General features: G+C 43.4%; 3 protein-coding genes across 3 annotated transcripts in view; 2 read left to right on the top strand and 1 right to left on the bottom strand.

Annotated features, from left to right (window-relative positions):
• The window catches only part of lnpk (lunapark, ER junction formation factor), a 51,888-nt gene extending 43,709 nt beyond the window's left edge, over positions 1-8,179 (bottom strand). Inside the window, exons 1-2 of the mRNA XM_076742330.1 lie at positions 8,078-8,179; positions 7,096-7,159 (exon numbers count right to left, since the gene is read on the bottom strand). The gene's annotated coding sequence lies outside the window, so the exon portion shown is untranslated. The remainder of the gene's footprint in view (positions 1-7,095; positions 7,160-8,077) is intronic.
• On the top strand, positions 2,720-4,379 carry LOC143327819 (homeobox protein Hox-D4b-like). The gene is made up of 2 exons (XM_076742334.1): positions 2,720-3,391; positions 4,075-4,379. Exons 1-2 carry the CDS (start codon positions 2,737-2,739, stop codon positions 4,377-4,379), a joined length of 960 nt encoding a protein of 319 aa, XP_076598449.1. The 5' UTR covers positions 2,720-2,736.
• Positions 7,533-12,652, top strand: mtx2 (metaxin 2). Its single transcript, XM_076742335.1, has 10 exons — positions 7,533-7,689; positions 8,849-8,896; positions 8,996-9,042; positions 9,237-9,309; positions 10,082-10,158; positions 10,343-10,435; positions 10,610-10,648; positions 10,728-10,853; positions 10,999-11,075; positions 11,636-12,652. Exons 1-10 carry the CDS (start codon positions 7,650-7,652, stop codon positions 11,793-11,795), a joined length of 780 nt encoding a protein of 259 aa, XP_076598450.1. The 5' UTR covers positions 7,533-7,649; the 3' UTR covers positions 11,796-12,652.
• The last annotated feature ends 292 nt before the right edge of the window (positions 12,653-12,944 follow it).

The raw sequence follows: 12,944 nt of genomic DNA, 5'->3' as shown, positions 1-12,944 counted from the left end.
ATTTTGATTTCACGTTTTTTTCAATTCTTTTTCCATCCAGTCTTAGCATATAAAGCACAATGAAGAGTGTGACACTCAGAGCTGTGGCTCCTTAGCAGCCACCAAGGTCACATACTAATTAGAAATGCTGTTGCAGGGCTGAGCGGATGATGGATTGGGATGAAGAGTGTACAAACATCGATACATGGCCGACTTGTTTCAAACCACTTATCTACTGGTGTTCTTAATGCTGGTGTTAATCATAATTCTTCCATTGGCGTTTCACTTGTTCCACCATTTATGACAAACTTTTGGCCCCAGATGAAGAGCAGACACCCCTCCTGCTGTTTGCTTCTGTAAATCACTGTCCCTCTGCGCTGCAAGACAGGTTTCACGCAGATTTCCCAACCCAATATCCTCCTTGTCGACAATGCACTGCTGAGGCTGCCGGTCTTCTAGGTGATGGTCTTGCTTTATTACAGTAATTACACTTATGTATTAGAATTAATGTGGTGTGCCTTAACGAGTTATTGATGTCAAAATGCTACATGCTGCAGCACCATTAATGGTTTCAATAAATTAAACAGTGACACTGATACATCATGTTGAACAATATGCACGTCTTTAAAAAAAGAAGGGATTGGTTGAACGGTGTTTTACATTTTGAGGCATAACAACTACAATAAAAAAAAAAAAAAAACTGTGTGAGAATGTGTGTGTAAATCACTGTCAGCGACAAAAAGAAGCCATCAGCAGCCAGCCGTGAAGTGAACCTTCGCCTATATATACCCTGTAGAACCGAATGTGTGTGGAGCTGCCTCAGTCACAGATTGGGTTCTAGGGGAGTCTATGGGCGATGAATAACCATCTATCAAAATGCAAGACAGGGGAATGAGAAACTGATGGCCGTTTCCAGCGCTTTCGCTTTGAGGTCTTGCTCTCTTTTACATTCTACAATTCACACTTAGGCGCTACCTGTGACAGTTGTCTGTGTTAAACACCAAGAGCTCCAATGAGGTGATGGGTAAGTGAAACTGAAATGGGGCAGAATGGTTTGCACATGCTGATTTACACAGTGTGTGGTGTGATTACGACACTGGATCCAATTCCCTGGCAGCACTGAGGTCCGCTCAGTTGGGTTTTGATTAAGAAATCAGCAATCTGGTTGCAGCACAAAGCTTAAACACAGACACAGAAACTTAGAGTGGGTGCTATGCATGAGAACCGGATGATTTTACCTGTGCAGCCCACTCTTGTGGCTGTAATATTTTAAAGCATTTGCTCACAGTAGTTCTTATTAATATGATGCTAAATATGTGAAATTGAAGCTTCAAATAATAAAGTGGTTGGAAATGCTCCTATGGGGTGATAAACAATGAAGAAGTTGCTTTTTTTTTTTTTTTTTTTTTTAAGAATACAGTGGTGTACACTAACGCTTCCCTTCACATAATGTGTCAAAAGTGGCATCTCTGTTGAAGATGCTGAGGCAAGGGACTCATTCACCACCCAGACTGTGTTTTCATGTTAAAAGTCCGTCGTGGGATAATTGTTAAAACTGACAAAAAAGTGAGATTTTGCCACTTTATGACTTATCAGGCACTTTCAGACGTGCGTTATGAGCTATTCTGAACAAATGACTCATTAGATTAGATAGATTAAACCCAGGGAAGCTTTCGTTCACTTGCACTCGGTCAGCCGTGCCAAGATCTTCAAACCCATTACACCCTCTGCATGAGCTCCTTTAATGCCTCAGCCAAGCAAAAACATTTTCTTCCTCTTCTTTATTAAGAGTATTATTGCAGGCTATATTAAGCAGAGGTAATACAAGGCAGGACATACTAAGAGGTTTTGGCTGAGCATCCTTCGAGAGCAGCTGCAGCCAAAGAGGAAACCCTCTCCTGGAGGACATCACACTCTCTTTATGGGCTATTTCTCACTGCAGGTGATTTTTTCAGACCCTGGAATTTAAGTTGATTTTAACGAAAGACAAATTATCCAAGCTGGCGGTGCCCACAGGATAAAAGCATTCTCATTGTATGACTTTTTCTTCGTGTGAGGGCTTAAATTTAGCATATTCTCACATTTTAGATTTTATATCCGCCCTAATTCGCTTTCATTTTTCAGCCCTGTCGCGTTTTCTTCTCGTTCAGCTTGCTTTAGCATCATTTTTTAAGATGACCAACGCATTTTTCCCTCCTTTAAAGGCCGAGGTGGCGGTGGTGAACGGGACACCTCGGGCTGACCCCAGCCTAACAAAGCCAACTACTAGTCACTGTCTGGAATCCTTTTATCTCATTCTTTTATTGGAGGCCTTTCTGACCGGCCATGTTTTGTTGTCCATCCTTTGACTCGCCACAAGGCCAAATATGGCCCAGCCAGCCCTCAATATGGGTGAGATTAATTTTTCAGCTCTGGCCATCTGTGTGGGGGTAAAAGTCTTTCAGCTGAAAGTCATAAATCTACAGTCCGTGCGTTTTCAATAGGTGCTGTGTGAGGGAGGGGGTGGGGAGTGGGCAGATAAAGAGACAAGATAGATAGATAAATAGATAGATGAATAAATAAATAAATAGATATATGGATAGATAAATAGATAGATAGAGAAATTATGACTAAAATATAACATATATCCTACTAAAATGTACCTAATTTATTTTAGTGAGAATCAGAGATCTGCAGGATTCTTCGTGTTATTTGTCAGTCCACAAACATCTATTCTTAACCATTTCTCCACGCCAGCAAAACTTCATTAGTCCTATAATGAACGTTTTTTTTCTTTCAAATTATCCCATTACGTCTGACATAAACAACCCAAAGTGCGGTCTCTCATTGGCTGGCCGCAGGGTCACGTGGCCCGCGCGGCCGTCCGTCTATTTGACAGCCGCAGGATGGCTTGATGCCAGAGGGGGAAAAAGAGACAGAGAGAGGGGAGAGAAAGAAAAATTAGTATTCTCCTACCAGCTTCGCTATAAATCAATCATGGAGTCCTACGTGGTGAGCTGTAAATATGCTGAGCCGCAGTTCCCGCCTTGTGAAGAAGATTACAGTAATTTTAGTGACCAAGGGGGGTATTACAACAACCCCCAGGACAGTGGTAGTTATGGAGGAGGCTATCAGCCCATGCAGCCCCCTCCGCCTCCATACACACCACAACAAACCGGCTATCAACACTCGTTGCAGGGGCACCACCGAGAGGATGGAGAGGACCACTCGCTGCACCAAGGTGCGCCCCTCCCCGGCTACAGAGAGACAGACGCGCCCGGTAAGGAGAGGTTCTCCGTGGGTGACCTGCAGTGCCAGGCCTGGATGACCTGTGCGAAGCCCGCTCAGGTGCAGAGGAAAACGGCCTGCCAGGGGAAGGACAAGCCGCCTATTGTTGTCTACCCGTGGATGAAGAAAGTGCACGTCGCTCAAGGTGAGATAGCCTGCAGGTTTTCATCTCTGTGTCTCCAATTCACACTCCGTCCGTTTCATTTCTCCATCATTTCAGTTCGTCTGATTCCCATGTTTATGTTTCTGCTCTGCCAGGCGCTCCCCCGCTCTTCTTTCTTTCTTTCTTTCTTTCTTTCTTTCTAGTGTTTTGTCCATTTGTGAGGACCGGTTTGTGTTGTTGAGTTATTTATGATCTCAGTGAGAGTCAGAGAGAATTACAACCCCTATAAAGTTTTATGGCCCTGCAACAGCGTGTGCGTGTGTACGTGAGTGTGTGTGTGTGTGTGTGTGTGTGTGTGTGTGTCTGTGTGTGTGTGTGTGCGCGCGCGCGAGAAAGTGTGTGTCTGTGGTGTGCAACGTTGCGGCTGAACAAAAAGCTGCAAGTTTAAAAGTAAAAATCGTTCCCTGGACCTTTTCCCGGTCAACCACAAATGAAGATTAACACTAAAACCTGCCTCATGATAAAAACTGCAGAAATGTTCAAACAAGACGTTTTATTTATTTATTTTTTTTTATTTCTGGGCTAATTCAATTTTATTTATCTTAATGTGCGTGTCTATTGTCATTTACTCGTACAAGAACGATGCCAAAAGTAGGCCTGGTAACATTTAATGTAAACACAAGATAAACGCTTTAATTAACTCTCATTTCTTGATTTTTTTCCAGTTAATCCGAACCACGTGGGCCCGGAGCCAAAGCGGCTTCGGACGGCCTACACGCGCCAGCAGGTTCTGGAGCTCGAGAAGGAGTTCCACTTCAGCCGGTACCTCACGCGCCGCAGGCGTGTGGAGGTGGCCCACGCGCTCTGCCTGTCCGAGCGGCAGGTGAAGGTGTGGTTCCAGAACCGGCGCATGCGCTGGAAGAAAGACAACAAGCTGCCGAACACCAAAGGAAGGAGCAAAAACAGGAAAGCGACGGACAGCAATAACAACAGCAGCGACAGTAACGCGAAGGCGGCCATAACCGTCTGAGCGCGCAGGCTGGCCGTCACAGGCAGCCATGTTAGCACCTTCACCCTCCAAAACTGATGATGCAGAAATGATCCAGGGTGACCGCAGTCCTGAAACAATCCCACACGGCTTTAAAACGACAGGCTGTCCCTCTACAGGCTTTACACGTTCTGGTTTCTGTTTCAGCTTCGAGGTGTTTTTCAAACGGTCTGTTGTGTCCAGGTTGCATCCAATTTTAGCGTGACATTTAATTAATTAATGTACTTCAGTCTTACATTTGGGTAAACTTCCAGGTCCTATCGGTCTGACATCTTTGGTGAAATTAGCGAACTGTTTCTTATTTAGACATCCGATATGAAAGGCGTGAAGCGCCTGCTGGTTGTAGTCTTGCCAAACTCTCCCTATTTACGGTGAAGGGGAGACTGTATCTGGAGAAAACAGGGTTTTATTTCTACAGGGTAAACACAGTACAGGGTTTTATAAAAGCTACCTAAAAGATGAGATAGCCTAACTTATGAATATGCACATGACCAAAATGTTGTTTCCACAAACTGGCGCTTAAAGACGCAAAGAAACGCCAAATTGCGCGGCGGCTGACGCGCAGAATGGTGGGATAAATAATGTTTGAGCTTTTATTTTGTACATAGAGGAGCTTCCAAAAACAATGTATACTTAGCAGGATAAGTAGCCATATCGTGCAGATTTTTTTTTTTTTTTTTTTTTTTTAAATATCCAAAGGGTGAATAAACTTTTCAGTTTTTTGGAGGGAAGTCATACATTGGTACGCACGGGAGAGTAAAAAGAGAATTACAAACAGCTAAAACGGAGGAAGGAGGTTTCTGATGCACGACGCTGACTGTAAATCCAACATGTTTTCTCAGGGTTACAGGGTTTTAACGAGCAGAACTTTCTGAAACGTTTGTTGTCTGATTCAGAACAGAGAGGTGTAAATTCGTCCTCTCTGAAACAGCATTATGTTGCATTTTCAAAGAATATGTTCACTCTTTGATTCCAGTTTAATATGCTATTGATTTCTATTATAGCCTACGACAGTACTTATTTTTATTTGTATTATTTAGAAGCATATTTTATTCTTTGTAGCGAGCAACATCTCTGTTCTTTATTTTCTCTGTGATCATGTTTGGAAAAAAAAAGAGAAAAACTCTTCGTGTAAGAATTTTATATGTGGAAATGTTTTGATAAAATACTTAGATGATAAAAAATAAAAATGTTCCAAACTGCAAAACTGTGACTTTTTTTTCCTCATCTCTCTCTCTCTCTCTCTCTCTCTCTCTCTCACACACACACACACACACACACACACACACACACACACACACCAGCTGTGTATGCTGTGATCATATTTATTTTAGCACTGCTGGGAGGGTGTCGGGATGGGAAGAATTAACGGAAGTGACGTAGAAATCACTTTGATGAAGGCGAATTCATCGTCTTGAGTTTTGGCTCCAAACAAAGAAAAATCTCTGTGCGTAAAAATAATCTCCCTTTACCGCCAGTATATCAGGACACGTGCGGACAGCCCTGACGTGTTAAACACACAGATCCTCTCGGCTCTGTCATGTTTTACAGTCAAACACAGACGAGCCGTTTGAGGTGAGTCAGGACAAATATCTGTCCGCGGTGTCTCAACTGAGACGTATTTTTAAACGCGAGTGTTTTCACAAGTGGGAGGATTTAAAATGTCCTCCGAGTGATTCAGTGGATAAACGGTGATCCTTAACATCACTTCTGCGACCGTTTGCTCTAAAATAAATGGATATCTAAAATTTCCCACACAGAAGTTGCTGTTGCTTTAACATATTCAAAGTCCGAGGTATGTTTTTTCAAGTCCATGCGATGGAAAATGTTAAAATGTGGCCGTGATTACGCAGACTGTAATCATCCGTGGAATGTTAATAAGACACGCATCGTATCCTGCAGCGGCTGTTGTAGTACGGTTAAAACATTATATAAATATACAAATTCCTTTGGGCGATCTTATGACTTCTATGCTCTTTTTACGCATTACGAACTACGCAGGGAGGACACGGGCTACGTGAGGTGAAAGAAATCTGCTCTCTCTCTCTCTCTCTCTCTCTCTCTCTGTGTGTGTGTGTGTGTGTGTGTGTGTGTGTCGTGGGATGTAAGGTAAATGAGAGGCATTAATTGGTGGCTTCCGGTCGAGACGGGGTTAAATGTGCAGGAAAGGGGCTGACATGGGGGACATGGAATATCTATCATGCTGCAGATCCACCACATAGTTGAGCAGTCAGGCCAACAGAAGCTCGAATGTTCACTCACAGACGAAAAGCCTCTGAAGGGTCGCATGTCTGCAATTTGACACAGCAGCCAAGGAAGGATACTTGACTTGTTTTCCTCCGCTGTGGGGAATTCAATAAACCTTTTAAGAACTACAGAACTGGCATTTTTTAAACCCGATCCCATGCTGTGCATACTTAGTTGATTATAAAATATATACCAAAAACAAACAAACAAACAAAAAAGCATCTGTGCACGCTCACTGACAACATGGACATTTTACTTAAATCTAAGCCGACAGAAAGAAATGGCAAATAAGCTCGACAACATTTCTTTTGAATATAAATTAAACTGCATATATTGGGTTATTTGCGATTTCTAGTCTTTGTGAACATCCTATATTGAAATACCTGAGACGTATGCGCTTGCGATTGGTGGACGTTTTGCATGCTGGCCAATGAGTATCACACCAACCTACCTTTGTGCGGTCTGACTGCCGTGAAGCAGGAACGCCCTCCGGTGGTTGCACTGAGTACTGCAGCCTGAAAGAGAAATCGACGAATTAACGAATTTGGGAGAACAGTCCTTGGATTAGGACAATATGTGATGTGCTCAGATTTGATGAACAATAATTGAATGATAATCAGTAAGTGATAATAAAAGGAACACCTGTACAACATTATGCACATTATACTCCACAGTTTGCAGATCTTGTGCTATTCAGTTGGTTGACCATTTTAAGGCTGAAACTCGCACTATGCATGTTTCTGCTATTTTGTCCACCTTGTCACCACGCCACAGACTGCAGCACACACACACACATGCGAGCATAATACACACAATGACAACGGCAGGCAGATGTTTCCAGCTCAGGCGGAACGCGGAACTATTTTTGCTGCCCGGGACATTAATCGCGGGCGGACCAGTCGGTGACTGTGGAACAAGCACTTGCCCTTAAACTTGCTTGCAGTGGAATTGACCTCATCACCCATATTAACTATTATTTTGCAATCCGGATCTTTCAGCACCACAATGTCTCTCGCGGCAGATGCCTTCGTGTCGCAGATGGCAGGTAATGGGTTGACTTAGTCCAGAGCTTCTATTATTGCCTGTTAAGCTAGCCTCAGGCGGCTAATGTCAGCTAACGTTTACAACCATGTACACTGTTCCTAACGTTGATTAAATACATGTAAGTGTCAATTTCCGTTTAACTTGGCAGGACGGTTCAACTAAAACTGTAACGATGGCTGTCCTTGTCCACTTTTCTCCGTTTCTTTAGTAAAAACTAGCTTGTCCAGGCTAGCTCTGATGCAGGACTGTCACTGTCCTAGATGGCTAACAAGGCGTCGCCCCCTTTTTGGGCATATACGTGAAAATAAAGTTGTTTAACGGATTATTTCTAAAGCATGAATCCAAGAGAGGACAGCATATTTAAGCAGGAACAGTTCAGGGGGATTCACCTCGGTGTCAGCCTTGTGTCGAGTTCCGAAAACACGACTTACTCCAATGAAGTGCCGCTAAATTATAATAAATTCAGCCACCACTTGAAGAGCCAAGATGGCGAAGAAGCTCTTCTTCCCTCAAGCTGGAGTGCTGCTCGGCACTGGTGCGCTCAGAGCTGCCACTTGTGGTTGGAAGCTGTACTGCAACAGTAATGGTGTGAAACCATAGGCTGTTGTAATACAACCTCCGGCCACCAGCAGCAGTAATGAGCGCAGTGCCACTGAGCAGCACTCCCTCTGGGGAGAGAAGAACTCATGTGCCATCTTGGATTTTACATGGGTTGTGTAGCGTTAAGTTGAATTTACCTGCACTCTATTGGCGTAAGTCGTGTTTTTGTTACTTTACACACCACCAACATTGATGTGAAACCTCCTGAACTGTTGCCGGGAAGTTAAACTCCCATCTGAGGAGTTTGCGTTTTCAGCATTCGTCCGATTAGCACGTTTATGAACGTTGAATATCTGAATTGGGTTTGCATGTTAGCTAAGCTAAACACGGGCAAATACAACAGCGTCTGTGCTTCTGTGGGGGCGTGTCTGTTAACGTACAGTGAGACTTAAATCAACACAACGTTGATTTTAGTTTGATTATGAATGCATTGCACTATTAGGGTTAAGTATGATAATAAATGTTACTCATAACAGTTTGATAAGCCAGCCTCACCTTCATAACTGTGCCCCTGTGTGTGTGTGCGTCTCTGCTCGCTTGTCTGTTTTTGTCCCTGACAGCTGCTGAGCCTTGGCCTGAAACTGCAACCTTGTACCAGCCGCTGAAGGGTGAGTCAGCGTTTGTCCTGCAGAAACAATAGTCCTGGAGTCGTTGTTATAGAAGCATGGCCGTCAGTCGTTCACATTTCTTTGGTGTTGTCTTTACAGAGGATCAGATTCTGCTGTCAGACTGTGCCTCATCTCTAGCTGTTCAGGTGAAGTTCTGTGTGTGTCTGTGTGTGTTATCAGCAAATATATCAACATATGTGTGTCAGCATATTCCATGCAGACATTTGTATCTGCATGCATGATACCTCTCTGAAACTGTGTGTTATTTAACAGATGATTCATATGATTTGAATGTGCTGATTGATGCTCGTTGGCCCTGTCCTGTTTCTGTCCTGCACAGGCCTACCTCAGGATGTGCGGTCTACCAGTGCAGGTGGCTTGCAGAGCAAATGCTGAATACATGTCACCTTCCGGTAAGTACATGTGCTGCTGCAAAGGTGGATGTACTCATTGTCATACAACGCTTGAATCAGAGTTTCTGATTGGAAACATTGGTGCTGGTCCATGTGTCCTGGAAGATTTCAGTGTCAGATTTTTATTGACAACATTCTGCAAAGGACCCCCACAGAGACCATTTTGTTAAAAAGGAAGTTCCTTTTTGTGTAACCAGAAACAGCTGCTGTATCGCTCTCGCCGAAGCCACCAGACTCCATTTACAAACATTTTATCAGCGTAAAACACAAACTTGACAGAAACAAAATAAAACTTCCCAAAACCTTCTTGGTTTGTCTTTTGACTGTTCCATGAATCACCACCAACTCTGGATTGGTTAAAATAAATCCTTAATTCCCAGAGAGGGAGGGCGGGTATCAGAGAAGCAGTGTGGGAAAACGGTGTGTAGTCACAATATTTTCACATCTATCTCAGGAGTTGTTTTCAGCAGACGTTGTGACTGAATAGATGTTTGACTTCAACAGATTTTCCTTGTAAAGAACCTATAATTACCACATAACGGCAACTCTGGTCAGACATTGAGTTTGTGTTGAAATTCAGTGCTTGTATGTACTTGTCAGTCTTTGTATCCACACTGTGTCGATGGACGTGAAACTGAGAGCAGTTCGACTGGAGAAGACTCTGTGACCTTCTGATTGCTGAGCTCATGGCTTTTTGGGTTTGGTGGTCGTAGGCACTGCAGAAGATATTTAACGTTCTGCTTCTCTCACTGTCGTTTTTGTCTCCTTGTAGGTAAGATTCCCTTCATCCACGTTGGGAACCAGGTGGTGTCAGAGCTGGGGCCGATTGTGCAGTTCACCAAAGCCAAGGTGTGCGTTACTGATTCTTATCACAGCTGAAGACATTTTATCACATGAAGCTGTCACTGATACAAGTTCCTAAGAATAATACTCATGTTGGGGAATCCCTTGTATTCTGTTCATTAATTGGAAAAATAGGATCGACTGAAGATGAGAAGTAAAGTCATTTTCTGTGTGTGCTTTTTGTGTTTAGGGTCATTCTCTGAGTGACGGCCTAGATGATGTTCAGAGAGCTGAAATGAAAGCGTACATGGAGCTGGTCAACAACATGCTGCTTACTGCTGAGGTACACACACACACACACACACACACACACACACACACACACACACACTGGCAGGTAACAAAACACACACATCTGAAACACTGTGCTGGTAGAAGAACATCAACACACTTACACACAATTGCTATCAGTATTTCTGGATAGTATCTCCTCATTCCAGTCTCCTCTCCTCCACAGCTGTACATCCAGTGGTGTGATGACGCCACAGCTGCTGAGGTGTGTGCACTCGTCTTCAGATCTAAAAATAAATTGGCAGTGTATGTGTAGTGTGATTAATCATATGTGTTTTGCACAGATCTCACGGCCCAGATACAGCAGTCCTTACTCGTGGCCTCTCAGTAACATCCTCGCCTATCAGAAGCAGTGGGAGATCCGCAGGAAGATGAACGCCATCGGCTGGGGAGGGAAAACCCTGGAGCAGGTCAGCAGCCACCTGACAGTCAATGTCTCCTGTTTTACACGATTGTTTTCATGATATCCCAGATTTGATTTATGGTTCTGTAGTTTCACAAAATATTGCCATCGCTGGACAAAAACATAAGTGTTTGCTCTCTCTTGTGTTTCAGGTTTATGAGGATGTGAGTCAGTGCTGCCAGGCTCTGTCCCAGAGGCTGGGAACACAACCATACTTCTTCAACAAACAGTACGTATCTGACTGTATGTCTGCATGTTCGTGTGTCTGTTTACCTGATGCATGTCTGTCGGTTTCACACGGGACGCAGACCCTGGTCTCCTGGGCCAAAGTCCAGCATTTGACCTGTTCCTTGACCATAACTTCCTCCCGACTTTATCGCTCTTTGACTCCTAAAGGCTCTCTGCCAGACAGACATCTGAAAGCCCTGATGGGAAACTCATCCCAACTACAAGCCAAAAAGGAAATGAGTGTTTAGAAACGTCTGACAGCTTTTCTCTAGCACCACCTTGTGGTCACAACACAACATTACAAATATTTTTAATGTCACGGCTTCTTTTAACTTCTCAGTCCCGACTTCTCATTTATAGCTGGATGGAAGTTTCCCAGTATGAGCAGAGATGCTGTAGTGTATGACGAGCACAGGTTTCAACTGCATGTGGTCAATTTAGAATATAATCAATGTTGATTAAACATCATGTTGTGCAATATACTAGAACTGAAATATAAATCTTGACTGAACGGTTGATTTCAGCATTAACAAGCAAAGAGTGTGTGTCTGTGTGTTGCAGGCCGACAGAACTGGATGCGTTGGTGTTTGGTCATCTCTTCACCATACTGACCACCAGGCTGACCAGCACTGAGCTGGCCGAGCGGATCAAGAGCTACAGCAACCTGCTGTCGTTCTGCAGACGCATCGAACAGACCTACTTTGAAGACAAGAGCTCTTGAAGGACAGAAAATAACCTCTCTGTATCATCTCAACTCATACATTCTCCCATTCTCTCGATGTAGCACAGAGAAGCTGAAAGCTGCTTCCATTCACATCCTTGTCCCTTCGTGATTCTTGGATTCCTTCCCCCTTATTGCTTCATTCTTGTACATTTTGGTAGAATTCCAGAGGAGCCAGATCTGTTAAGGATGAAGAAGTGTCCACTGCGCATAGATGAATATAACAGGAAATGAGTTTGTTACTATAATTCCACTTATGGCTAACATCAAAGTACTGTAAAGTCACAGTACAGATCATTCTTAAAAGGTATTTACAGCACATGATTTCCATCTAAAAAGATTTAAATTAAACACGGATAATTAATGCCAGTCAGTCTGACCTGCTTTAGAGCCTTTGCATGTCCAGCATTATGCCATTAAATAAGAATATTTATACTTATCATCAGGCTCCCAGGAAGAGGTCAGAAGTCACTGTTAGCTGGGATTCAGGATCGAGGGCACCTCAGCAGAGTGGATGCTTCCCATCTCAGAGGCGTAGACTCATTGATATGCTCTTATTTTTCCATTGTTTGCACACACAGGAATGCTGTCTGCTCCGACTTGTATTATAGCGCATTCACAAATAGCCACAGAGTCTCAGAGAGGCTGAAACTCACAGCTGTGTGACAAAGCTGCCTTTTTCCTTCCTTCAGGAACCGTAGAAGCTCGTAGGAAATGTGAGGCAGTGTTGGCTTCTGTACAGAAAACACAAGAACATAATGATAACGAAGATGATGTGATTCTTTGCTTAGTTTTTCCACCGTTGGTTTCTTTGTGTGAATGGAAAGTGCCTACAAAATAAAAGTGACTGAATTCAACACACTGAGTCTTCTGTTCATTTATAATTTAGAATAAATACAGCATCACGCCAACTAAACTGCACTGAAACATTCTCAAGATCTGAAATATTCCCATATTTTACTTATATAATGCTGCAAACTCAAGGACAACAAACAGATGAAATCAGTTTTAATTAAGAGTAGCACAGCTTCAGCCTGTGAGACGATGCCAGGAAATCTAATTTTAGCCTGATTTGGAGCTGACTTCACACACTCCGCTGAGTGTGTTTCTGCCTCGAGCTCAAGGTCTGATCACCTCTGATTGCCCTCC

This window comes from Chaetodon auriga, chromosome 11, assembly GCF_051107435.1.
Source record: "Chaetodon auriga isolate fChaAug3 chromosome 11, fChaAug3.hap1, whole genome shotgun sequence".
Lineage (NCBI taxonomy): Eukaryota > Metazoa > Chordata > Actinopteri > Chaetodontiformes > Chaetodontidae > Chaetodon > Chaetodon auriga.
The sequence above is the reverse complement of the archived record's forward strand: the minus strand, read 5'-3'. Positions and strand labels throughout refer to the sequence as shown.

Bases quoted from the DNA above. Each gene is read 5' to 3' on its own strand.
- LOC143327819 (XM_076742334.1), top strand. From the start codon at position 2,737: ATGAACGTTTTTTTTCTTTCAAATTATCCCATTACGTCTGACATAAAC. The intron at 3,392-4,074 runs GTGAGATAGCCT...ATTTTTTTCCAG, and splicing joins GAAAGTGCACGTCGCTCAAG to TTAATCCGAACCACGTGGGC.
- mtx2 (XM_076742335.1), top strand. From the start codon at position 7,650: ATGTCTCTCGCGGCAGATGCCTTCGTGTCGCAGATGGCAG. The intron at 8,897-8,995 runs GTGAGTCAGCGT...TTGTCTTTACAG, and splicing joins CTTGTACCAGCCGCTGAAGG to AGGATCAGATTCTGCTGTCA. The intron at 10,436-10,609 runs GTACACACACAC...TCTCCTCCACAG, and splicing joins ACATGCTGCTTACTGCTGAG to CTGTACATCCAGTGGTGTGA.